The following is a 27457-nucleotide window of genomic DNA, read 5'->3' as shown; positions in this document are numbered from 1 at the left end:
GAAGATTTCATAGCTCCTGCTTTTGGGTTTGAAATTGGCGCCAATGCGTCAGACTTTTGAGATTATTACACGATCCTCTGTCATCCTCGATCTAAAATAGGACTTCAGTCTTTGCGTGGTACCGAACGACATAACAATATGTTTGGAAATCATCTGTAGACTACCATGATTAAAAAAATAATAGTTTTTATTCTTATCATATATATAAAACTACCTACATACAAATGAATGAGTAAAGATTTGATTTTCCCCCCTCGTTATGCAAATAAGATCGCCATTTATTTTGCAGTCCAGTGACTGCAGGCCTATAGGCTGCGTACGCCCCTGTGAACCATTCGCGCCCAGTCGTATTCTAGCTGTACCCACCTATTTCACTAAAGGTTGTCAGTGCAAATGGCGAATGACAAATGGTAAATGGCTTATGGGTACAAATTATTCGTAAAATTAAAGGTGTTAAACTAAAGTCCAGCAATGCCAGAGCCAAGCATTGGTAACCTTTAATGGATAATTCTTTTGATTTATTCATATTCTTCGAGACGCATGGTTACTTTCGGTCGCAAAACTGCCATTTGCGAGTCGCCATTTGCCATGTGCACTGACAACCTTCATTGAAGTAGGTGTATACTAGTTTTTTAATACTATTTCGTGCGTTTGGTGAACTCTGTCACGCTATACGGCTGGGATCTGTCACGCGCACGCGAGTTTTTTCCGGGACTCTTTGGTCGCCCTGTGTTGGGCGAATTCCGCTGGTTAGCTATCGCTGGCTCAATGTGTTAGAAGGTCTCCATTTTGGCTCCAATGTGAGAGTTACCATTTCCCCGGTTTCTTCGATAAAACCGCCGAAATGAGTCTTGAGGAGGAAGTTTGCAGGATCGGAAAACAGCTTGAGAAGATTGTGAGCCAGGATTCAGCGGTAAGGCGCAAAGTTTCCGAATCTGTGCATTTTCCCGTAAGCCCGTTAAACACGCACAACAACCATGTGCAGTCCGCGTTGTGTGATCGTGTTTGATCACCTCTCCTTCGACCTGGAGTTTCTTAATTTTTTTACTGCTCTGTTAGTTGCTTCGTTAAACCGCCAGATATTATTGAGAATAAAGCAGTCATTATTATGAGTTGTATCGTCGACAATATACTTTATGCTTATTTTCAAGTAAGTAACCAACAAATATAGCTGTATCAGAGAAGAATATATTCTAAAAGAACTCCATGATCAAATTGTGCTTGGAGCTCTTCTAGATAAAATGGATGCCTAAGCCATAAGCAATTATAAGATGAGAGACAGAGAGAGAGAGAGGGGGGGGGGGGGGGTGGCAGATACCATTCTCTTTCCCTTGGGGGTTGTGGGAAACTAAATCAAAATACATATAAATTAATCATAGGCATAGATTTTACAAGGTGGCAAAGCCTGAAAACATTTCCCAAAACTCTTGGTTTAGCACATTTTTACTAAAAGGTCAATACTGTATTATATAAATTTTGAGGTTTGATTTGCAAAAAGCATGATTCATGCACAATAGTGACCAGACAGAGTAGCAAACATGTGCAACTCTGGGACGTTTAAGGAAAATGTTTGAGCTAGTCCATACATCAGATGATGCTACATGACTATCAAGTGCTGTGCTAAGGTAGAGCAGACATCTTTGTAAAGTATGATTAGCCTAGGCTTATACATCTGGGTTAATTGACCTTTTTTTAACCATCATAATCAATAAATCTTTAAATGTACTATCCACAGATGGTACCTGAAGAGGCAGTCGATCTACTTACAAAACTGAAAGATCTACCAATTACCCTAGAATGCCTACAGGTCAGTATTTAGGGCATAATCTTCTGTCAATACACCAATACTCTGAATATGCAAGGGAGGCAAGTGATCCCATGAATTGTCGTGTCAGCTTTGTATATTGTATGCAAATGTCTGACATTATGCTCACAGCAGGCAGGGGGGGATTTGGGGGGTTCGGACCCAACTTGAAGGTCTGCTCAGAACAAACAAAAATATATAATGTTTGGCTGGAAATATACCGTGCACATCAATATGTCTTTAAAATGACTTTAAAAATCTTTTTATAATAATTATCTTTATTATTATCGCTATATGTTAAAAAGCACCCTATTTATAACATTTTAAATACAAGATTGATTGCATAATGTAATAAGGCGAGGAGAGGGGTATACCAGAAATTTGGGCGGCTGAAATGGAAAAACGAACCACCCTGCTCAAAATCCTGGCTACGGGCCTGGTAAGGTTGTCTTCATCTGCTTAAGGGTGTACTGACATCTGTTGCTAAGGAAACGTGAACATAGCATAAAAGCCTTAAAAGTCATAAAGGGTCTGATATTTGCCAAGTTGACCAACACAAGTGTGCTCACTTTTATGATGAGGTTACCCCATGACATCTTGTGACGTCTTAGATACAAAAACAACAACAATTATTTCAAGTAAACTTGCTCGAAAATAATTATGGAATATGTTCTATGAATCTTGAGAGATGGGTGCATTAAGCCAAGCATGCGTTTTAGAAATGATTGAGGTATGAGTCTTAAATGATTTCTCAAAGGTCCTGAAATCCAGATTATTTGATATAATTTTCGTTTCTGTTAGATTAACGTTAAATCCATGCTTGGCTCTATAAAGGAGATTTCAATAAAAAGGAATACTGAAAAAATTTTGAAATAGAATGGCTAAAATAAAAGCTATTTCAGAAAACGCAGAACCGGAAGTGAAACAAAGCCCGCGCGTGCACAGTCGGCCTGCTCAGACACACAGATATCTCACATGATGAAACAGCAGTTTAAAAACAAATTCCAAAAGTTTTTTCCCGCTATGTGTGTGCGCACTCAACATTGCCAGCGTAGCAACCTTGTTACTGAGCAACACTAAAATCAGTACACCCTTAAATTAATCAGGGGAAAGGGCATGGTAGACGATAGACCAGCTGTTGAGAAACCTCAAGCTTATATAAATCTCTAATCTATAATTTGGAATTTGTAGAAAACAAGGATTGGAATGTCTGTCAACACAATGAGAAAAAAGAGCAACAACAGCAATGTACAAACCTTAGCAAAGAGTCTGATCAAACTGTGGAAAAAGCTCCTTCCAGGTATGTGAAATATATTATTTAATCTTTCAATTCTTATTGCAACCACTGGTCCCATTTGATAAGAAAAAATATTGTTATTTTTATAGAAAAAGTTCTTGTCACTTTATAGAAAAAAGTGGATCTGACAAGAAAGCTGACAATGGTAAAGCAAGCAGTGAGAAATCCAGCAGAAGTACCTCCCCCGCCCTCAGTACAAAGTCGGACACTTCAGACGCACCCACCACGCCCAAAGACAACAAACCAATCTCCTTCCCAAATACAATCACTGATGAGTCTGTTCGAGGGAAGTGCAGAGAGATGATCGTCAACTCTCTACAGGTTCAGGGAGAGTTTGAAGCAGGTGAGACAGGCCTACCGTAGTGCTCTTCCTCAAATAAGTGCTAAATTGAAGAAGGGGACTGTACAGGACCCAAAATGATCCCAGGACCCGAAACGGTCCCCAAAAGTTCCCCAACTGGTCCCAGGACCTGAAACGATCCCCAGGAGTCCCCAAAATGAACCCTAAGGAATTGCAGTAATGGACAAACAAAAGGAATGTGGAAGGATTGGCTTTCAATTATTAAAACATATAAAACACTTTAGAGTAAATTGTTTTACAATCAGGAAATTTACATTAACCAAAACCATAGTATTAAGGTTTGGCTATGACTGCTACGACAGGAAATACAGTGGTTGCAAAAGAAATTGGGGTCAAATATCAATTCCTGTGATGTTAATTTTAATAACCAGGCGTGAATAAATCATTTATACATAACAGGCGATAAAAAGAAAGTCTCCACAGGTAAGACATGCTGATTTCCGTAGGAAGCCAATGGGCCTGCCTAAAATGTGTCGATAAATACTATCTTGGTTGAACATGGATTTTGTGGTGAAATACATGTTTGGTTGTCAAATGAATATGTATTTTTAGGGGTGATGTTTACCGGAAACAAGATTTATAGTGTCAGAGTCATGTGTTGTAACTGCAAATGTTTAGAGTGTGATGGAAGGTTTGGTTGTTCTGGGCAAGGCTGTGTTATGTTTATGTTGTACTCCTTTCAGTAGCAATCAAAAGTTATGTATTTGTTTTGGACTCTGTTTATGGGTCTACTGCAGGGGCAATTGAAATTTAAGTTTTTAAGAGTCGCTGTAAACACTAAATTATGCTTTAAGAATTGCAAGTGATTTCTTCTGCTTTCACTTTGATTTCGGGGACTCCTTGGTATTGTTCGGGTCCCAGGATAAGTGGGGGTACTTTCGGGTCCCAGGTAAGTTGGGGATCATTTCGGGTCCCAGGTAAGTTGGGGATCATTTCGGGTCCCAGGTAAGTTGGGGATCATTTCGGGTCCCAGGTATGTTGGGGATCATTTCGGGTCCCAGGTAAGTTGGGGATCATTTCGGGTCCCAGGTAAGTTGGGGATCATTTCGGGTCCCAGGTAAGTTGGGGATCATTTCGTGTCCTGGGTTGGTTGATGAGGCGACAGGGTCAGCTTTCAACATTAGAGGGGAGATAATTTTCCTCCTGTATATGGGAATTTGTATGTAAGCTTTGCATGTTTCTTCATAGCCTACTTTTAGCCGCTGACTCAGGAAATTATCCTCTCGTAGCGTCTACGCAATAGTGATGGTTATTGTGTTCCGTGAGGCCATTGTAATAAATTTGATAAATTAATTTGACAGCTGTGCATGGGTTCACGCGAAACATGTTCAGGTTTCATCCTGCAAAGCCCTATCGCCCTATAATGCTGCTATTTTCCAAATGCACATTCCTTTATTTTAATTCTGCTAATGTATACCTGCACTCTTTATAAGAGGTTACTTGAGAAAGATAAAAAAGGGTATATCATGGATAGCAAGCGCTTCTCAACTTTCAGCATTCGAAGTGAACTCGAAAGTTTAGATTTCAGTGTACACAACACAAGCGCATACATATGCAGGAGTTGCCATGATCGGCTGCTTAAAAGGAGAAAATTTGTAAAAAAAACTACCCTCTTTGGATAATAACTACATAACAAAATTGCTTGGTAAATGAAAAACTGTCCGTAGCCAGTAGAAGGCTCACAAAGACATCACATCATCGTTCAGAAAAGTAGAAATAGCCTTCTCTTGTTCTTTGTGGTTTCTCTATCCCAAATAACGTTGACACAACTTCTAAGGCTGATCTTAGGACAGATTTATCACGAATAGGTGGTAGAGTCGCAGTATTTTTCTCCATATTTGAACCACTCGATAATCTCAAATCTGAGCCAATCAAAATATCCAAGAGAACTTACTAAGTGAGTGGCCAATCAGAGACTATTATAGGTTTTTCTGCTAAAGACGTGACGTCATTGAACACGATTATCACCACCATTGCATAGAGGGTATGAGACGATATTTTTTGCAAGTCTAGCTACGCATAGGCTAGTTTTTACTTTTTTTGTTTGCTTTTGCAGTCACGAAACCAGAGGAGGTTGCAGCTGCTTGTGAACAACGTATCCTTCTAAATGTCCCCACCCAAACCCCCCACTCACTCCAAACAAGTCAGAGTGGGTTAGTTAGAAGGCTGTAGTGGCCGTGACAGCATACTGTCGGTAATGTGGTCAATTCTCTTGTAATTAAAACTCGTATTATAAGTGGACTGCTAACAGACTTGAAATCCCTGTGTTGCCTTCCAGTTTATCTCTGTATTGTCTTATGAGAGTTATGAAAATGCCACATCTTTGTTTGAACAAATATAATTATTAAGGTGAAAGTAGTTGTGAATGTTCGCTTTGAATAATGACTTTTTGGAAGTTTTTCCCTTGACCTTTTCTTAGTTATATTTGAGGAGTTTAAGGACACTAATGTAAAATACAAACAGCGAATCAGGTCACGGGTGAACAACCTCAGGGACCCTAAGAATCCAATGTTGAAAGTCCGCGTGCTAGGAGGAGAGATATCCCCTGCGAGACTTGCTGTCATGACATCAGAGGTATATAGTAAACAACAGTTTCAAGTAGTGTGATTATCACTATCATCAGTTTAAGATGTAGTTCTACAAATCACCAACATATCTACAGTTTACTACCATCATGGCAATATCAGTTCTACTAGGTAATCATCATCTTATGGTCAAAAGGTCAAAATGTCAACATCTTTAAATAGAATTTCTTATTTTGTATTCCCCATTTCAGGAAATGGCTAGCGACGAAATGAAGAAACTCCGGCAGGAGTTTACAAAAGAAGGCATCCGGGAAGCACAGATGGCTAAAAATGCTGGCACGAAAACCAATCTGTTCAAGTGTGGGCGATGTGGGAAGAGGGAGACAACATACAACCAGGTCTATACGACTGTGACATCATCACTCATCACAATGCAGTGATATTTATTTATTGATATTATTATACCATATACCACATATAGTAGCTCCGCAGGGAGATAAAATAATACCCTGGGAGCAAGTGATTCCAGTTTATTTGTTGTGCAGCTAAGTATTCGCCAGTGCTTTTATTAAGCCAGACCCATTCCCGGGGGGGGGGGGGGGGGGTGCAGGGGGTGCACATCCCCTCCCCCCACAACAGTGGAAAGGTCCATTGCCGGTTCACAATGGACGTGCTATTTGTAGACAAAACTATAAAGCATAAGTGAACTAGATAAAAAAGGCATCCAAGGTATGAGCCTGATTAAGTGATGGTTCATAGGAAACTTTGTTCTATTTCTTTTTTAATAACAACAAGCACCTGAATCAGCCTAAAACCTGCTGATACAGCCAAACCCATCAAACCAGTTGACTCATTCTAAAAAAATTACATCAAGTTATTTTGATTCTTGACCAATCACAGCATGCATACTATCTTGGTAATCTATGTACTGGACCAATCATAGCATATATACTATCTTGGTAATCTATGTACAGGACCAATCATGGCATACATACTATCTTGGTAATCTGTGTTTGGACCAATCATAGCATGCATACTATCTTGGTAATCTATGTACTGGGCTAATCATAGCATATATACTATCTTGGTCATCTACAGTATGTACTGGACCAATCATAGCATACATACCTTATGAACTTAAGAGTGAGATATTTATAAAAGACATGACTTGATATCTCTTGTTTTTCTTGCAGCTACAAACACGCAGTGCAGACGAGCCAATGACAACGTTTGTTTATTGTATGAACTGTGGGAACCGATGGAAGGTGAGACATCATAGCAAATCTATTGTTGCATGGTAAATCTAATGTTGTATGGTATACCTAATTTTTGTATGGCAAATCTATTGTTGTATGGTAAATCTAATGTTGTATGGCAAATCTATTGTTGTATGGTAAATCTAATGTCGTATGGTAAATCTATTGTTGTATGGTTGTTGTATGGTAAATCTGTTGTATGGTAAATGTGTTGTTGTATGGTATGTCTATTGTTTTAAGGTAAATGTATTGTTGTATGGTAAATCTATTGTTGTGTGGCAGATATATTGTTGTATGGTAAATCTATTGTTTTAAGGTAAATGTATTGTTGTATGGTAAATCTATTGTTGTATGGTAAATCTATTGTTGTATGGCACATCTGTTGTTGTATGGTAAATCTGTTGTTGTATGGTAAATCTATTGTTTTAAGGTAAATCTATTGTTTTAAGGTACATGTATTGTTGTATGGTAAATCTATTGTTGTATGGCAAATCTATTGTTTTAAGGTAAATGTATCGTTTTAAGGTAAATGTATTGTTGTATGGAAAATCTATTGTTGTATGGCAAATCTGTTGTTGTATGGTAAATGTATTGTTATATGGTAAATCTATTGTTGTATGGTAAATCTATTGTTGTATGGTAAATCTATTGTTTTAAGGTAAATGTATTGTTGTATGGCAAATCTATTGTTGTATGGTAAATCTATTGTTGTATGGTAAATCTGTTGTTGTATGGTAAATCTGTTGTTGTATGGTAAATCTGTTGTTTTAAGGTAAATGTATTGTTGTATGGTAAATCTGTTGTTGTGTGGTAAATCTATTGTTGTATGGTAAATCTATTGTTGTATGTTAAATCTGTTGTTGTATGGCAAATCTGTTGTTGTACGGGTTAAGGGTTTTATCTATTGTTGTATTGTTGAGGGTTGAGGGGGGTTAACCCCCCCCTCTATGGACTGCCAGAAATATATCAAATAATGATCCCCCCACCCTTTAATCACACATTTGTTTTGCAGTTTTGCTAGCTGCTGTTGACTGTCAGCAAGTTGCCTTGGTTGTTGGCAAGATCCCTTCGTCGTCAGCAAGTTCCCTTGGTTGTTCTCAGCCCTGCGACTTGCCCACCCCCAAACCGCCTCCCCGGCTCCTGTTTTGTAGAGATTTTTATGGGGGTAAATAAGGTCAACACTTGACGCACTTTCCTCGAAAGATTTCTTGAGATGAGATTTTTTGGCAATCGGGGGTCACCAGAAGCAGTCTTAAAATCATTGTAATATATCATGTACTTATTGGTGAAGTTCTAAATGTATAGATGGAAAAAGTATGTGTACAAAACTGTCATTGACTTGTCTTTTATCCGAAATGCTCAACTTGTCTTGTAGCTTTTGCCAAATGAGTTTAAGAAAAATGTTGCGCGTTTTACCACCGACAAAGCATCATCTCTCTTAACAGATTAGTTTATTGCAAGTCTTCTCGACCAATCACAAGCTCTGGAAGTGTTGATTTTGGTTGCAAATAAATTCTCTTTGTTGCTGTACAAGCAACAAAATAAAGTTTTGCTGATTAAGTACGACAGACTTTTACTTTTCAACTAGCAATAAACCGATTTGTTGGGAGACAAGTTTTCAGTGTGTTATTGCGTTAGCGTATGGGGCCTCTCACCTCTCCTGAAACGGGTTCGATTCCCGATCGAGACAAGGATAGTATTTTCTTTCTCTGCCCTGAAATGATTTGCTGAACGTATGTGAGCTTACTAGAAAATTGTTCCTCATTTCCTCCCATTCTATACGTAATAGGATTTTAAATGTGAAGCGCTTAGAACATGGTTTACACTGTATAAGCGCTATATATATAAATACTATTTTTACACCTATAACGTAGTTTGGCCAATGTTTTTTTTTATATTAAAAATCCGTCCATTCATTACAAGAGCCTCGCAACAAACTTAATTTATCCTCACTGAATGTCATAACCAGTAAAAGACTTGTTTTCCCTAGCCAGTAGTGTTTGCCATTGATCATTTTCTTATAGTAAAATTAATTGAAGTAGGTGTATATATCGCAACATCGCTTACTACACGTTCAGCAACTGTTGCGAGAAAACTTGATTGATTTCGTTGCTCGTTTTACCTCGCATTAAGACTCACTTGCAAAGGAATGATTGCACAATCGCACCCTTCTCATCAACAATGTCGCGTTGCTCAATCGCCCCTAGCATAGGACATGCGACGTCTAACCCTTTCCCATTTTGACCGAGTCCGCCACTTTAGAGCCATGGGATAAAGAGTGATAAAAAGTGTGATAAAGAGTGATAAAAGGTGTGATAAAGAGTGATAAAAATTGTGATAAAGAGTTAAAAAGTGCGATTTAGAGTGATTAAAAGTGTGATAACGAGCGTGGTCAAGAGTGTGATAGAGATTGATAAAAATATGATAAAGAGTGATTTCGGTGCGTCTCGGGAAGGAATTTAAATGATGGCCTCGTACATGAAGGTAACCGTTTATTTATAATCATCTCTTTAGATTGTCTACTTGTAATCAATAGAAGATTTATATATTATATATATATATATATATATATATATATATATATATATATATATATATATATATATATATATATATATATATATATATACCTATATATATTCTGTACATTTCATCCGTAAATGTATTTGATAATTCGTAAATAATTTTCTAAAAATTTCACACGCGACCCGCAACTATTACTAAAAATTTCACACGCGACCCGCAACTATTACCGTGCCTGGCCTCTTCATGTGTCAACTTGCGGAGCCAGGACTATCTGCTCAGAAGCTGTTGTGATACTAAGGGCGGCTACTAAAGCCTAGTGCACACTAGTGACTTAACATAAGCATGACGTCACGGCGACAAAATTCTCCAACTCACCAGCGACATTTCACTTAAATGAATACACTTAATTCTAGCAATAATGCAATGTTAACATGTCATGTAAAAAACTGAGATAACGCTCTTATTTTGCTAATGTGCACCAGACGAACTTGCGCTTACGGATCCCAATCGACAAAATGCCTAAAATGCCTGTCAGCTTCTGTCTGATCGACGGGAGCCAGAAAGCGGTTCAGCAGTTACGGATTTGGTTCGCGATGAAAAACTGAACTGGAAAAATCTTCTCTACTAATTTTTTTGTTCCCATCGTTAATTTCTTGAAATGAAGGAATGATATGTATCTATAAACAATTATCTATTTATCACTATACAACTATGGTAACTTTTAGCCAATTCAAAATCAATTTTGTAATAAATTAGCCCCGTCCCGAACCCCTATTACTTCGGTAAAACATTAACCACATATGTACATAATTTTTGAGGACAATTTGTATAAAGGCTGTGTAAAATGGGGTTTTCCTCAGCAAAATGTTAAGACTAAACTACGTAATCTACTATATATATATCTCTAACTGCTTCTGTCTACTTTCTCTCGTATATGATTCATATGTTCAATTACCGCAGTTATATACATTATTTTGATATAAAACTCACCAACACCCAACTAAAATATCCCCGTTTTCGTAGCTACATTGACATGCAATTTTTGATGACTGTAGATCTTTTAATTTGTTTCTGCTTCTCCGTATAAAAGTGGACCAGTTTAACAAGCCGAGGTTCCATTGAGAGGTTAATATGTTCCGCTCTGGTTACATCACATTGCGCACCATCTCTAGGACATAACAAACCAGAGTTTTCCTTCAATTCTACACCTGACCATCTCTCGTCCTAGTCTTTTTCCGCGCAACTCATTCTGGCAATTCGTCCTTGTGCCACCTTAACCGATAACAATGGATGTAAACAACAACATATTGTTTCTATTGGGTTGCAAAACGAGCACCACCATGAGGTCGACACCAGTTCTACGACACTGATGTAGTGTTTGCCACAATTGCAATACGCTAACATAAGTCCTCGCTGTCGACAGCACTCAACAATCCGTATCACGACAAAGCAGTCTCCCACGCACCCCACTTGCTACGGCCCGAGCAAAAGCTGTACACTATGTCTACATAAAGCGCCTATGAGGACTTGATGAGGTTTTTGTAATGTTTCGACTTGATGAATCGAGGGAAGCAGTCGTGGTACATGAGCGTGTAGATGTGGTCTTGTGCAGGGTCGAAAGTGTTCTGGTCCGGATCAGACATACTTTTGTCCACAGTGGCGCGGATCTTGGCGTCCAGACTTATCTACGAATTATACGATGATACACGTTTAGACTATTTAATCACTAAACTCAAGTGCAAACAGCGCCGGCATATTACTGGACAAAACAACATACCCAGCATGCACTGCGCTGATGCTTGTATGCAATGATAACGCAATGCAATGCAATTTGTATGCAATTTTCGCTAACATTTTGTTTGTGGTCAACTAAGTAGATCTTGGCAGGAATGCAGAGCAATGTATGTGTTGTATTTTCGCACTTGCAAAGTTGAAATTACTTTCTCTCTTTCTTTTACAATATTCTGTGCAAAAAAGGGACAATCAACTGTCAATATAGCGTATTTAGTAACAATTTTGCCCACGTTCGGTCTTCAACTCCGGATACCTGTGGTTGCGGTTGGCCGTGTAAGGATGTGATGAGCCAGTCGACTTGAGAACATAATTTAGGGCTGGTAAACCACAGGACACCCGGGAGTAAGTATCTGACAACGTGGGTTTGACTGTATTCATAAGAGTTACCTCTGTTGGCGACAGCGTTGACACGTAATCTTCATAGATCATCCTAGCCATATCTCGTCGACTCTCCCTGTCCTCTAGTCGTCTGTAGTCTTCCACGGCCAGCCAGAAACAAAGGTTTTCCTCGCCATACTGTGAGCGGAGAAATTCTTGGAATTGATTAACGCCGTACTTGCTGCTTAGCAACGCATGGAAATCGTGTTTCCAATTCTTCATTTCGTCTATTGTTGGTCTAAAAGAAACGGCAAAGGTAATGCTATCTTTTCTGAAGTTATGATCAAAAGCGCATGGGGAAAAGAGCATGGGTAGTGGGTGAAAGGATCAACAGCAGTGGTAACCTCTATAAAGCGGCCACTATACAAAGTCGAAAAATATCTACTTTTCTCTTGAATGCTGTACAACCTCTATGTAGCGACCACTATACAAAGTCGAAAAATATCTACTTTGCTCTTGAATGCTGTATAAACCTCTATAAAGCGGCCACTATACAAAGTCCAAAAATATCTACTTTTCTCTTGGATGCTGTATAAACCTCTATGTAGCGACCACTACACATATCCAAAAATATCTACTTTTCTCTTGGATGCTGTATCAACCTCTATGTAGCGACCACTATACAAAGTCCAAAAATATCTACTTTGCTCTTGAATGCTGTATAAACCTCTATAAAGCGGCCACTATACAAAGTCCAAAAATATCTACTTTTCTCTTGGATGCTGTATAAACCTCTATGTAGCGACCACTATACATATCCAAAAATATCTACTTTTCGCTTGGATGCTGTATCAACCTCTATGTAGCGACCACTATACAAAGTCCAAAAATATCTACTTTTCTCTTGAATGCTGTATTAACCCCTATAAAGCGGCCACTTGTCTTTGTCCCAAGATTCCCTGTCAGCCGCATTTTGTCATCCTAGAGCAAAATACAAGTAGCGAGAAAGTACAATTTCCATCGGCTGATTTGCGAAAGCTATTGCGATATTTGCTATCAAATGTCGTAAATAACATATAAACTTTGTTTTCGAAATTTCTTCAAAAAATGTCTTCCAATTTTTAATAAATACAATAAGGTGTGGCTGTCAATGGCTCTACGATGAAGTTCAAATACCAAATAGGAAGTAAAGATGGCCGTCAGATCATCTGAATGTCTGTGGTTAGATATGGCAATTTGACGTCACCTTCGAGTGTTTGGAGACAATATGTCATACTCACTTTGTCATTTCAGAGGCACTTCCATTTGAGTTGTTCAACAACTTAACGGAGGAGTTCTCTTTTCTGTACAAATAAAGGATACAAATGGCATGTTAAACGCAGAATTTGTCGCGAACGGATGACGTGCAGCTTGTTAATGTTCGGTATTCAGTAATGCACAGTAAGGCAAGCGTGGAAAGTAACGATGGACAAACATCTGCACGCACTGAAAAGATTTATCTCAAAATAAAGAATCCAATCCATAGCTAGGTGCATCCTTTTTGAGATACTCAAAAATCATTTGTGACACTTATTTGTGTCATAATAGGGGACTTGCGCTAAGAGATCACGTTATGTTTTCGGTGGCAAATACAAGCTATAATAAACAGAAATTAATGCGCCCGTCACACCAGAGAAAAACGAAAAAATAAAATCTCTAAAAAAAAATTAACCCTTACAGAAAAACATTGCTGGCCCTATTCTAAAGCGCTGAATAAGTTGCTTTTCCTTGCTGTTGTTTTGCCGCTAAAAGCCCGAGCGTGTGCTAGTTTGCCACCTAAAACGTCACGTGATCCCCTATTGCAGACAGTCACGTGTGTGTAACATACCCCCTACCTACGGCACCACAGGGTGACCGGTGAGATAGACATGATGTTTTTACTGTCGTGCGGTACGTAATCCGATTTGAATATAACGTATATCATATGAACGTCCTATCCTTTCTTATAATAGATTTAGATACTAGGATTTAGGATAAGTCACTAATCTCCCTCACCATTGTCATGGAGAACAGTGCAAATACGTCGTATCTCGGATGACAGGAAATATAATATTAAGACAGAGATTGCAGATAATGCATCATAACTATGACAAGATCATTTCCTATGCGTTACTTATAATATTCACCCGTTATCCCTGATCAAGGCACCGTTACCAAAACGTTGGTGAGTTGCCTATCAGTGCTTTTAAATATTTTTTATTTACATTTTTTAGAACGGAAAGTGACAATGAAAGGAAACCCTGTGCAAAGAGAAAAAAACTATGCCCATTAATTTTAGGCAAAGAACTGCTGTGTTAAAGAGAACAAATAAATAAAACAGCGGTTTTCTATTCTTTAAACTTGCAAAGAGCGCGAAAATATTATTTTTGAAGAATCCTAGCTACGTTTCAATGGCACGCACGGTATGAAGCCACGATGGAAAGAGGATGCCCGTAAAACACACATTACACCCTTTGGATTTTCATATTTTGCTTCAATTCAACAGACGGACTAAGAACGCATGAATACAGTGGTAGTCTCGGTTTGAGGCAATGCACATATCAGCGAGTATCCCCTGGTTGTTAGAACAAAACAATGAAAAAATAATTCATGATCCCGCTGCTATTTGCAAACTGTTCCCCCACGCCCGGGGCTCGCACTGCATATCTATATGCTTCCTTGGTGCCATATCCAACGGGAACAGGCGCGTAATCAGGATTTGCTGTAAGGGGGGGGGGGGGGGGTTACAGTCACAGCTATGATATGTTGTACACATAGTATTGTTGTATGACAATTCTTCAAAATTTCCCTGCTAGCAGAGGCCTCTTTAGCGAAATACAGGAAAGGCGGCCTCTGTTAGCAGGGAACTTCAATAGGAAATGCCCCCTTTTTTGTCGGCCTAGATGGAGACGCGCACCCTGCGTACCCCCCCATAGATACACGCGTTTGAGGATAAAGACAATAATTGATTAACTAGGTACTACACGTTGAGTTGCAATGGGATTCAGGCACAGGATTGAATTTTATTCATAAAGCGTGCGTCAAAAACCACACCTATAAGTAAAAAATTGCATTCGCGGAAACAGACAGACCTATTGTTGCTATACATAACATAGTCATGTTGCAAAAAGGGATTTTAAAAAAGTGACAAAAAACCGCTGCATTGATCGCTAGCCAAACCTTTATCAGATTAAATCGTAACGCTCAAAAAATATTCTTAGGACGGAAGACTCTGGGATTACGTTCTAGCGTCCGTATAGCAAACAAACATTGTGAAAAAACGGAGTCACAAAATAGTTTAGTCACATAGCAGTCGACTAAAGCATTTGCAAGCTGTGATATCAGGCCCTTAAAGAGGAAAGCCATACACGACACCAAACTCTGTAGCGTCGTATCCGACTCTCAGGGGGCGGAAAGGCACTTTCCTGCTAGCAAGGGTCTCTTTTTTCTTGTTAGCAAGGGTCTCTTCTCCTGCTAGCAAGGGTCTCTTTTCCTGCTAGCAAGGGTCTCTTTTCCTGCTAGCAAGGGTCTCTGCTAGCAAGGATCTCTTTTTTCTTGCTAGCAAGGGTCTCTTTTCCTGCTAGCAAGGGTCTCTTTTCCTGCTAGCAAGGGTCTCTTTTCCTGCTAGCAAGGGTCTCTTTTCCTACTAGCAAGGGTCTCTTTTCCTGCTAGCAAAGGTCTCTTTCCTTTGTATTTCGTCGGTCTAGCGTTCGCGAAGAAAAGAGACCTCTACTTGTACTTGTGAATGAGCGTACAAAAATTCGGCCCTAAAAAATCGACGATTGTAAATCAATTATAACTCCGAAAAGGCTCTTAATCCTCAGCCTAGCTGTTTACCCACAATTTTGCCATGTCACATCAGTATTCTCTTAGAGGGAAATAGATTTGTCAAGTGCATTGGTGGAGAACCGAATCGTCTAGATTTGAAGGCTTACCGGACGGTGCAGCAAACACACCAAACGCGTTTTCGTGGCTGTTGCCCAGCAACCTCTTCTGGTACAACTTGCGATGCACAGCCACCCATTTGCTGCAACAAAGACAAAGCCATTAACCAATGATCGGCGCAACATAGGCAAAGCCATTGTCCAATGAGCGGCGAAACAAAGATAAAGCCATTAACCATTGAGCGGAGGTTTCAGAATCCCTTTTTTGTGAAGAACAGTTATTCCAAATTGAAGTGTAGAAAGCTGGAGAATTCTTACCCAGTTAAGGTATACTATACTGGTTTTATTGCTTGCTTGAAGAAACATTTAACTAAGGTTTTTGGAAATGCGAAGAGATGCCAAAACATCAAATTTCAAAGAAAAATAATCTAGAACCAAACTTTCCGCGATACCATGAGAAGTGTTAAGAAAATTTGTTATGAGGAACGTTTTCCTAGGCCGCTACAAACAAGACACTGGGGGACGCGCTACGAAAATCACTACATACATACTTGATAAAAAACATTCTTGTTTGTAAAACACGCTAGACGTTAACATTGCGAGCGAAAAATGTGCATCACACCTGAGGTACCTTCAATCAGATGATGGCTAGACCAATGTTTAAGAGTTTTTTTTATCAATTATTAATAGTTTAGCAGCATTTTGTCGGTAAACAAGAACAGAAAATGCCTCTTTTCTCTCACGAAACCCCAATTGCCATTTAGATAAAATTCTGAATCAATTTCCCCCTGTTACTCTAACATGTATATAACATGTATATGGATATGACTCAATGACAGAAGCTCTCCGCCGAACAACTGCCGAAAGGGCAGGGAAACATGAGGATATGGCGACGTCGGACGGCGAGTTATAATTGATTAGAGCAGGGAAACATGAGGATATGGCGACGTCGGACGGCGAGTTATAATTGATTAGGGCAGGGAAACATGAGGATATGGCGACGTCGGACGGCGAGTTATAATTGATTAGAGCAGGGAAACATGAGGATATGGCGACGTCGGACGGCGAGTTATAATTGATTAGAGCAGGGAAACATGAGGATATGGCGACGCCGGACGGCGAGTTATAATTGATTAGGGCAGGAAAACATGATATGGCGACGTCGGACGGCGAGTTATAACTGATTAGGGCAGGGAAACTGGACAGGACGGCGAGTTATAATTGATTAGGGCAGGGAAACTGGACAGGGCGGGGAGTTGTAATTGATTAGGGCAGGGAAACTGGACAGGGCGGGGAGTTGTAATTGATTAGGGCGAGACGGGCGTCATAGTAATGGGATTTGTTTAAAAGAAGCAATGAACTGGGCTAAGAATCTAATGAAAGTAATCGTGGATTTTCTGGAGAGTCGCGACTGGAGAGTCACGACAAAATCAGTACAATCCCATAATATGCAAGCCATAGGGATATGCGCGCTAAAGTAAACGTATTTGAGGCGAAGCCAGGGGAAATGGTGTTATTTTAGTGAGAAGAGAGGTTACCAAGGTTTCTCATCGCGATTTAGCGAAGTGAGAGTCTACCTCAGTCTGAGTATCAACTGACGCAAGCTGGTGATAAAACGCGATAAAACTAGAATGCTAACTTGCCTTAACTTGGCTACTCATGGTCAGATAACATTATAACACAGGAAGTTTTACTACTGTTATGATTCACGGTCTGAGAGACGCGAACATTTGATTTGGGGTAGCAGAACAGTAAAAATTCTAAAGTAAAATGTCGACAAAATGAAAAAAAGCTCATGGTCTATTGAATCGGGTCTGGATGGAGTGGTTTGCATGTCGGTAGTCAGTTAAAATTTCCATAATCTGTCGGTAGTCGGTAAGAATTATCGGTCTTTGTCGGTAGTCGGTGAATCTAAGCATTTATTCGCTTTTGTATTACAATCGTGGTCACATGACCTACAATCGTGGTCACATGGACACAGGGTTCCGATGCGATTAAAAAAGCGTGCGCGCATAATTCATTTTTGTTTTGAGTTGAATGCTCCTACAGAACCTATAATGTCAAAATAACCCAAATCAGCACTGTTTTATAATAAAGTAAGTTCTATTGACTATTAGCTTAGCGTTTAAGGACTTCACGAAAAGAGTTTTAACGTCCAAGGTATGAGACCTTGAGTGCTGCTTTTACATACTTTATGGAACGCGCCATTTACCCCCCTCCGTCTCCCCCCCCCCCCCCTCTTCAAGGTTGGATGATGCCAACGCCAAAACACTTGACGCAACATTGAAGGGGGGGGGGGGGGTTCTAAGGGGGGTTGTAAATATTATTTAACGAGTTTTGTGTTTTCTTGCATTCATTTTTTTTTAGAATTTGGACAAATTCCGACAATGTCCCAATGATTTTTACCATGATTGTTGATTTCACGTATAAACAAGATTAAACATTATTTAGGATTGATTAGTAACTAATAACTTATTTATAATTCTTAATTATGGGTTAATAATTGACTGAAAAGTTGATGCAACAAGAAATACATAGTACAGATTCTAAAATGGGCGAATTTAAGTAAATTGACGATGGAAGTAAAGAGTAAAAATACCATGATAAAATGTCGGTAGTCGGCAAATATTTTTTTCGTCGCTAGTCACTAGTTTTTTTCATGTTTTGTCGGTAGTCAGTTACTTTTTAAGCCGTTTGTCGCTAGTCGGTTAACCCCACCCAGACCCCGTTTGTCGCTAGTCGATTAACCCCATCCAGACCCCGTTTGTCGCTAGACGGTTAACCCCATCCAGACCCCGTTTGTCGCTAGTCGGTTAACCCCACCCAGACCCTGTCGGGTGCCAGCACAAATACTCAGGCAGTGCGTGGTTACCCTGCCAGCGGTAGCTCCTTAAGCCCATGCACTTCTGGGTTTCTTTTTCGCTAGAGCGCTTGCGCGCATCTTGTTTGGGTATGTAGTTCGAGGTTTACGAAACATACGAACATTATTGAGTCAAACATCAAATTACTGTGAGTCAACGTTTTTTTTTTAATGATGTATAACTTTGAAGGGTGTCGGTAGGCATGCGCATGCGCGCTTCTTCTATTCTGCCGTTTCGTAGTATTTCAACGTATGTGTACTGACTTCCGCTCAATGCCGTTTTGAAGTATTTGAAAGTGTGTGTACTGACTTCAGCTCAATGCCGTTTTGTAATATTTCAACGTATGTGTACTTACTTGCGCCCAATGCCGTTTCGTAGTATTTCAACGTATGTGTACTGACTTCCGCTCAATGCCGTTTTGAAGTATTTGAAAGTGTGTGTACTGACTTCAGCTCAATGCCGTTTCGTAGTATTTCAACGTATGTGTACTGACTTCCGCTCAATGCCGTTGAATGTATGTGTACTGACTTTCATAACTTTCCTAAACTTTTACCGAAAGTAACGGGCTATTTGCAAATAAAAATTAAATTAAATTAAATTCACAATTGAAGTTTGGTACTTGAATAGCGGTATCTAAATTACTCGCTTGAATGTGCCAATCATGGTTTACAATTATATAGGAATGTAAAATCGCGCTCTGATTTACTTTGTTTATGTGGCTATATCCCTGGGTGTTCAATTTTCTTGACCAGATATCATCTTTGGAACATTCACGCAACTACAGTTACGATAAAGAAACAACTAGAAATGAGACCAGAGTTAAAACCCAAAGGGTTGTATCGACTGATAACCGCGTCAATTACAGGGGAAGTTATTATATGAAAGATTATCTTGAGCACCTTGGTACCTCGGGGGTTGCATGCAAAGAAGTGTGGAACACTTTAGCAGTCAGAAGTTCAGAAAAAAGCTGGCAGTCTGAGCATTAAAAAAAAAAACGTTTAAAGAGTAGAACAATTGCATTTATTGCTATAAACTATAACAATTGAACTATTGCTATAAAGGAAAGGAGAGTAAAAAAAGGCATACACAAAAAACAAAAGTGAACAAAGGCTGATAAAAATCTGTAATTGACAAGTATAAGAATATACATATATGTCATCAACATATGGTTACTATAGAAACGGAATGCGATTTAATGTTGGATTGAAGCGAATAAATAAAGAAAAATGATCAATATGCCTTTGAAAATGTCAAAAAGATAATCAGAATTAAAAAAAACAAGGCTGGGCTAGAGCTAGATCATCAATGACCTAGCTCTAGTCATACATTTAGTATTTGATATCGCCGAGCTAGCAAATGAATACTAATCAATGCTAAACAGCATCGTTTCAATAAAAGAAAACTCATTACTGATAATTTCAAGAGGACTGAATGTTTTGACGTAGTTTTCAGGTGAAGAAATGTTTTCAATGATTTTTTGAGTGAACGGAAAAAAGGAAAGTCTGGACTACTGAAAACTTGAATTTGATAAACCAGACAAAATACAATTTTACCATCTGTCGCGCTAGCCATAATGCTTTACTATTATCAATGAAATAATAAAAAAAATATAAAAAAGCTTGTGTTGAGAATTTACATCATTTTTATACTCAGAGAGAGAAGACTTAGCAAAAGCTACTATCATGATAAGTCGCAACGATCACTTCTAGAACAATATCACTTAAAACTTTTGTTCTTATTTCCAAGATCACGATTTACATTCGAAAATGTATATGCATATGATGGAAGACAAATAAAAAAGGGTTATTTTGAAAAACGAGCGAATGCAAGATTGAATATTTAACCGATTCAAGAAAAAAAAATTATGAGTTGTTATCTATTTGAGTGTTATCAAGATAAGAAAAGGTAGCTTCTAACACACTTGCTTTAAATGCACTGCACCCATATAATCTAAAATTCTTAAGCAAGAATCGGAAATCAAATAACGAAATAATGATGTCGAAAACATCAATGCCTTGGGCATATTTGCTTATAACACCAGAATTTTTTTATTCTGCTAAAACTAAAGCTAAATATTTTTTGAACTATTCGAGCCAAGTCGAGCCCTTTTACAAGGTCAGACTTACTCAAATATATTATAAGTTGGAACATTGATCTGCTAGGAAGTATCTATGAAAATAATTCCAACAAAGTATATGCAAATTTAAAAGGCAAATACAGTCTTCTTGGTCGCTCATTACAAACACGGACGCGGTGAAGTTTTTATCCAAAGGATCTCGTGCAATATTAAAATTTCATTTAAACCCGAACTGTTGCGAAATGAGAGCTCTGGAAAAAATGAATCGATTGAATCTCGTACTTAAAAGATAAGAAGTTAGGATATCGTCTAAACACGCTCTCTTTACGATATCAATGTAAGGAGTTCTTTTCAAGAGATTAGTTTAGAGGGAAGAAGTGAAAAAACATTCTGTTACCATATTTTATGCACACAAGTTGGAATCAAGGGATCCTCACAGAAACAACACAACACGCATCTTCGGTTGAGAATGTAACAACAAAGGATTTAGGCCACTAAACTAAAGATCCCCTCGAGAAATAACCCAACCGATAAATTCCCTATTGTCTGGAAAACCTATCGCTGTATAATATTGACTAAAGTTACAGTAATCATCACATTACATTTTTATTCCGTTTGGCGTTTGGAAGATAACTCGACCAGTAAAAAGGAGCCAAGGTCCTACATGCCGAGCAAACGGCTTTCGATAACCGTATTTTATAGCCCGTGCTCGACTCTGTTCTGTCGCAATAAACTTTAAGTGATTGATCATTTTAAGCTCACGTTTCGAAATCGGGACATTTTTTTAAAGTTGTAAGCCTCCTTAACACCGTCTCTTAAGACGCCTCTTGAACGCAACTCAAGGGAAAACGAGTAGAAAACATAGCGAATCAGTACTATGAAATATAACTTTTCCGGTAGAAAAATATTTAAAACCACAGGTGCTGTTAAGCTCGCTGAAACGCACACTGCGACAAAATAAGAAAAAAAGGGATAGAAAAATGGGCGAACGAAATTGTATTGGCATATGGAACAAAGTGTGGTAAGAAAACGTCGATTGTGTCAGGTAGTACCTTAACAAACTACCGAAATGTTTTGCAAGGGCCCCCTCCAATTCGCCAAATTGTAACTCTTACCGTAGGGCAATCTCTAGTTAATCACAGCGCTTATTTATCGAGCTTGGCCGCCACGACATTCTCGAGTCCTGGGAGTTCACTGCTTTACGGAGATTCGCCGCGAATTGGAGTTTCGTTCCGCGCTGTTGTCCGTGATATTCGCTAAATCTTACGTCGAAAACATACGTGAATTCAGCGCCCCACACATGAATCCATCATCTTCTCGTTACCATAGCGACTTGTACCAACTTGGCGAGCGAGAGCAGATTTTTTGAACGGCCTAATTCGCAGTTATGATAATGAGGAACCGAAATGAAAAGCGATTCGACTGGTTGTGTACATGTTTAAAAAGAACACATTTAATGAGCAAGCAAAGCGAAGTCCAATGAAAATGCTTCCTTCAAGAGTGAATTAGAAAAATGTTACTCGCTATATATCATACAGTTCAGTCATTTGGCTAAATGAAAAAATGGAATGAGATTTTTTTTTGAATGGGACACGTTTTGATCGGAATATATATATATTTTTTTTCTAGGATGGATTCGTGTGTTTAAACTTATGAACAATCACTTCTATGACAAAATTTATATTTCAAAATGAGTTTAGTGACATTGTCTAGCAATCCACAATAGCACCTGCAAGCAAACTGTCATTTACAAAATGAAAATGGGTAATGGCCTTCGCATTTAGTATAGCGCTTCCCTTTTTATTCATCCAAACGAACACTTGGATATGATTCCCGTACAGGTTTACTCACCAATATTTTACTGCCTCACAACATGCCCAATACACTCGGCCTAAACAACATATTCTTATTTCAATTCCCAAATTTCGTCCAATATTAAAATTCAAGGAAAGAATTAAACTATATTTATACGTAATAACAATGAGTGCTTTGTATTCTTCAGACCGTAAGAAAATCAGACATTAAAAAAAATTAATAATAATAGTACAGGATAACGAATAATCTAGTAAACTCCTGGAATTGAATATGTCTGACATTCCAAAATTACTAAATAAAAAGTCGCTCGGTGATGAAAAACCCCAATGCGACCTTGTTGTAGAATCAAAGCAATCCTAACCCTAACAATATATTATTCGGGGACGAGAAAGTGATCGGGGCTAAAAAAATTCTAGATTTTATCCAACAATATTGTAATAGCAAGATTTGTGATGATATTCAAAATGTAAAGGGAAAAAGGCAAAATCCGAAGCAAAAACAAGAGGTTTTAATTGATCAGTTATTCTCTGATACAAAGGGGAAGACCATTTGATATCTGATGGGTTGGTAATGAAATCCACACAAAAAATCGAGCAAGCAAACATTTCTAGAAAAAAATATCGAACGAGCAAGCATCGGGTAAAAGGAATGGCGAAGCAACCGATAAAAGGCATGAAATGAAAAGTATCTACTGTAGCGATACAATTCGCGCAGATAAAAAAGTCATTTCGTTCCCGTCAGATGTAAGTTACGGACCAAGACAACGTGGACGACGACAGAAACATTGGAGTTGGATAAAAAAATTAATAGCTGCACGTGAAAACCGTTCCGTCCAAAAAAATTTCAGCCATTTCCCACCAAACCACAAAAAAAAACACGTTAAAAGTTGCGCGGTTAATTGTGGATGCGGAAGTTTGCTCTGTAAATTCCTTTAACTATTTTCGCTAGAAATAACATCCTTAGTTTATATATCTCTTTCTGACCCTAATATATACCATTGCGATAAATTGGAAATGATCGCCAAGCGCGAACGCATCTTTTTCAATCTCGCGGTCCTAGCCGTCGTCGTCGTCCTTCCCAGGGGGGGGGGGGGGGGGGGATTAAATGAACATATGCTCGTCCTATCCTTTAGGGTATAAAATTCGACCCCGAAAAATACAAATCACACCTCCTGTTACAGTTTGTAAGATTTTCTGTTTAATAAAATTCATTAATCAGTCGTTAATAAAGCTCAGAAACTTGATCATTCTTTTGTTTATCTGCTATCCCTTAAGGTAAAAAAATCCAGAAACCACACCCATTTTGCTATGCTTTAGGGTAAAAATTCCTTTTCTCAACGAGCATATGTACATTTTGTTAGGGAGAGCCCCCCACCCCCCACCCCCGGGGTGTTCTTGCTTGGTGTCCCCATTAAGAGGAAACATTTCCGGCGAGAGTGATGAAGGACCCTCCTTGGTGCTGGCACAAATACGGTTCTACGAGTATCGAAGCAAGTTCTGTACTCTGTATTGTTTGGAGAAACCGTTATAATCGTCATCATCATTATTACCACCATTATCGCATTTTATTCCTAATTTATTTTCTAAATGTGCCCTGATTTCGAGTAAGATTATCTAAATAACAAGTATGCAGCCCCTATCCCAGGTGCACACTCAATTTTAAATAACAGAAAATACAATAATTGAAAAGGCTGTAAGGAAATAAAGAGTTTTGACAGCATTTTCTCTGCTATTGTCAAGTAAGCTATTTTCACAGGAACCTTAAAAAATGCACCATTCGCTCGAAATCCAGCCTAGATATTATGTTACTACCATAAAATGCACCATCCGCTCGAAATCCAGCCTAGATATTATGTTACTACCATAAAATGCACCATCCGCTCGAAATCCAGCCTAGATATTATGTTACTACCATAAAATGCACCATCCGCTCGAAATCCAGCCTAGATATAATGTTACTACCATAAAATGCACCATCCGCTCGAAATCCAGCCTAGATATTATGTTACTACCATAAAATGCACCATCCGCTCGAAATCCAGCCTAGATATTATGTTATTACCATAAAATGCAGAAGAGGTATATTCTCTTACCTGCTGTTTTATGTCTTACCCCCCTCCCCCCCTTATGCCTTGAAAGCTGACCTCATATTTAGTAACTGGGCAAATAGCAACTCTAAATTAGTAGCAAATCTAAAATATAAACAAGATGGTTCTCTTTTCCTGGCGATTGGACCCTGGAATTCCAGAGAAAGGTAATAAATAAGAAAATATTGATGTTAATGAATGGTTTTATGACAATGTTTGGAGAATTCGGTCTGCCATGGTCTTGCTTAACTACATTGTGTGTATAATTAATAAGGCTTAAGACAACTTTTTATGCTCTTGGAAATTATACACTGAAAACAAAAGCATCGTTAATCATAGGGTACTGATAAAATTGGTTAATTCCCTCGGTTTGATATTTCAAAGCATTATAAAACCGGTAGTTTTGTAGGTATATTTATACGGATTAATGTAAACAAAAGCAGATATTTTTCACTCAGGACTAAATAAACAGTACTTATCTAATTATGCTTCTAGCGTAGTGGTTTAGGAAAATAATTTTAGATAAGGTTATATCGAACTTAACTTTTCTAGCTTTGGTCAGAAATACAAACGTACAACCTAATATCAATTTATTTTTTATGGACATGTGCTTGCTTTTCAACATCAGCAAAATATCGACACAGCATCCAAATTCTGTAAAGGTCTATATATTTAAAGGTTAACAACAGGAAATCGTTCTTAGATATCACAGGCGATAAAACACAGAGGTACTTACGTGTTAGAAATACATTTCGCTATCTTTACGTCTAGTTTCACAAGATCTGTTATCTCAAGGGCGACGGTAAAGCGAAGTTGTGCCAAACAACTAAATTCGAAGTGCCGTATATTTATCTATTCCACGGCGAAGACAAGCTGACAGCTGTGTGGCAGAGTCTCTAGGTCCTTGTGCTTGTAAAATGAACGATAGAGTGATGACGAAGCTCTCATCTAGATAGAATAACGTAAATGAGGTTGAAAGGTTACCAGACACTACACAACCACCATCTTAACTTGCGAGCTCGGTGTTCGTCGGAGCTTCCAACACATTAACCTGTAGTAATCTTAGAGAATTCCTCAACAGACAAAACCTGAACTGTGAGCTTACCTTCTAGTGCATGGATTAGGCTAGACGGTGCTAGATGAATTTCTCGAGTTATAAAATAAGAAACGATTTCTTTTGCCGCGTTTACTGGTTGCTATGTTTTAGTGAGCGACCAAGGCATGTACGGGTTCCCTGTGGTTTCATGTTTGGGCGAAGAGTGAGGAAAGCCTGGCGGAAAAGACAAAAACAGAATCCGGATCCCATATAATATAATAATATACAAAGTTGTCTAAATACATTACATGCCGGTTTAGCTTCTCGACATTTTTCAAATCAAGGGCAAATTTATTTGATTTATTTTTAAAGATTGCTCCAAATGACAACTTTTAATTAGCGTAAATAGTGCGCAGCCGATGACGGGTGAAAAGTTGTCAACTGCAAGAGTTACTTCCACATCCTTAGAAAGCGGGTTTTTTCAAGCACAAATTTGTCAATCCTAGACGCCGACTCAGGACAAGAAAAAATGGTAAGGCTCATCAGATGCGTGAAGGGTAGGGAAAGGGACCAACTTATATGGCGTGAAGGATGGGGGAAGGGACCGACTGATACGGCGTGAAGGATGGGGAAAGGGACCGACTAATATGGCGTGAAGGGTAGGGAAAGGGACCGACTAATATGGCGTGAAGGGTAGGGAAAGGGACCGACTAATATGGCGTGAAGGATGGGGGAAGGGACCGCGTAATATGGCGTGAAGGATAGGGGAAGGGATCGCCTCATATGGCGTGAAGGATAAGTGGAGGGACTGCCTAATATTGCGTGAAGGGTAAGGGGAGGGACCGCGTAATATGGCGTGAAGGGTAGGGAAAGGGACAGACTAATATGGCGTGAAGGGTAGGGGAAGGGATCGCCTAATATGACGTGAAGGGTTTGGGAAAGGGACGGCCTAATATGGCGTGAAGGGTAGGGGAAGGGATCGCCTGATATGGCGTGAAGGGTAGTGGAAGGGACCGCCTAATATGGCGTGAAGGGTAGTGGAAGGGACGGCCTAATATGGCGTGAAGGGTAGGGGAAGGGATCTCCTAATATGGCGTGAAGGGTAGGGGAAGGGATCGCCTAATATGGCGTAAAGGGTAGGGGAAGGGATCTCCTAATATTGCGTGAAGGGTAGCGGAAGGGATCGCCTAATATGGCGTGAAGGGTAGGGGAAGGGATCGCCTAATATGGCGTGAAGGGTAGTGCAAGGGACGGCCTAATATGGCGTGGAGGGTTTGGGAAAGGGACGGCCTAATATGGCGTGAAGGGTAGGGGAAGGGATCGCCTAATATGGCCTGAAGGGTAGTGGAAGGGACGGCCTAATATGGCGTGAAGGGTAGGGGAAGGGATCTCCTAATATGGCGTGAAGGGTAGGGGAAGGGATCGCCTAATATGGCGTGAAGGGTAGTGGAAGGGACCGCCTAATATGGCGTGAAGGGTAGTGGAAGGGACGGCCTAATATGGCGTGAAGGGTAGGGAAAGGGACCGACTAATATGGGGTGAAGGATAGGGAAAGGAATCGCCTAATATGACGTGAAGGGTTTGGGAAAGGGACAGCCTAATATGGCGTGAAGGGTAGGGAAAGGGACAGACTAATAAGGCGTGAAGGGTAGGGGAAGGGATCGCCTAATATTACGTGAAGGGTTTGGGAAAGGGACGGCCTAATATGGCGTGAAGGGTAGGGGAAGGGATCGCCTAATATGGCGTTAAAGGGTATTGGAAGGGACCGCCTAATATGGCGTGAGGAGTAGTGGAAGGGA

The 27457-nt window shown here is 39.4% G+C and overlaps 2 protein-coding genes across 3 annotated transcripts; one reads left to right on the top strand and one right to left on the bottom strand.

Annotated features, from left to right (window-relative positions):
- The first annotated feature begins 751 nt into the window (after positions 1-751).
- On the top strand, positions 752-8577 carry LOC5503943 (transcription elongation factor A protein 2). The gene is made up of 9 exons (XM_001624843.3): positions 752-913; positions 1736-1807; positions 2996-3104; positions 3214-3444; positions 5519-5557; positions 5882-6036; positions 6239-6385; positions 7181-7252; positions 8256-8577. The coding sequence occupies exons 1-9, from the start codon at positions 845-847 to the stop codon at positions 8262-8264; spliced, it is 903 nt and encodes a 300-aa protein (XP_001624893.1). The 5' UTR covers positions 752-844; the 3' UTR covers positions 8265-8577.
- Positions 8578-10232: 1655 nt separating this feature from the next.
- Positions 10233-25845, bottom strand: LOC5503961 (regulator of G-protein signaling 17). 2 transcript variants are annotated; one of them, XM_032372203.2, is made up of 6 exons: positions 25728-25845; positions 25359-25570; positions 15835-15926; positions 13162-13224; positions 11951-12179; positions 10233-11454 (listed from the first exon to the last, which is right to left on the bottom strand). In XM_032372203.2, exons 3-6 carry the CDS (start codon positions 15921-15923, stop codon positions 11287-11289), a joined length of 549 nt encoding a protein of 182 aa, XP_032228094.1. In that variant the 5' UTR covers positions 15924-15926; positions 25359-25570; positions 25728-25845; the 3' UTR covers positions 10233-11286. The 2 variants fall into 2 exon arrangements, with proteins under 2 accessions (XP_032228094.1, XP_032228095.1); XM_032372204.2 differs by lacking the exons at positions 25359-25570; positions 25728-25845 and adding an exon at positions 21837-22094.
- Between the last annotated feature and the right edge of the window lie 1612 nt (positions 25846-27457).

This window comes from Nematostella vectensis, chromosome 4 (genome assembly GCF_932526225.1).
Source record: "Nematostella vectensis chromosome 4, jaNemVect1.1, whole genome shotgun sequence".
NCBI lineage: Eukaryota > Metazoa > Cnidaria > Anthozoa > Actiniaria > Edwardsiidae > Nematostella > Nematostella vectensis.
The sequence above is the reverse complement of the archived record's forward strand: the minus strand, read 5'-3'. Positions and strand labels throughout refer to the sequence as shown.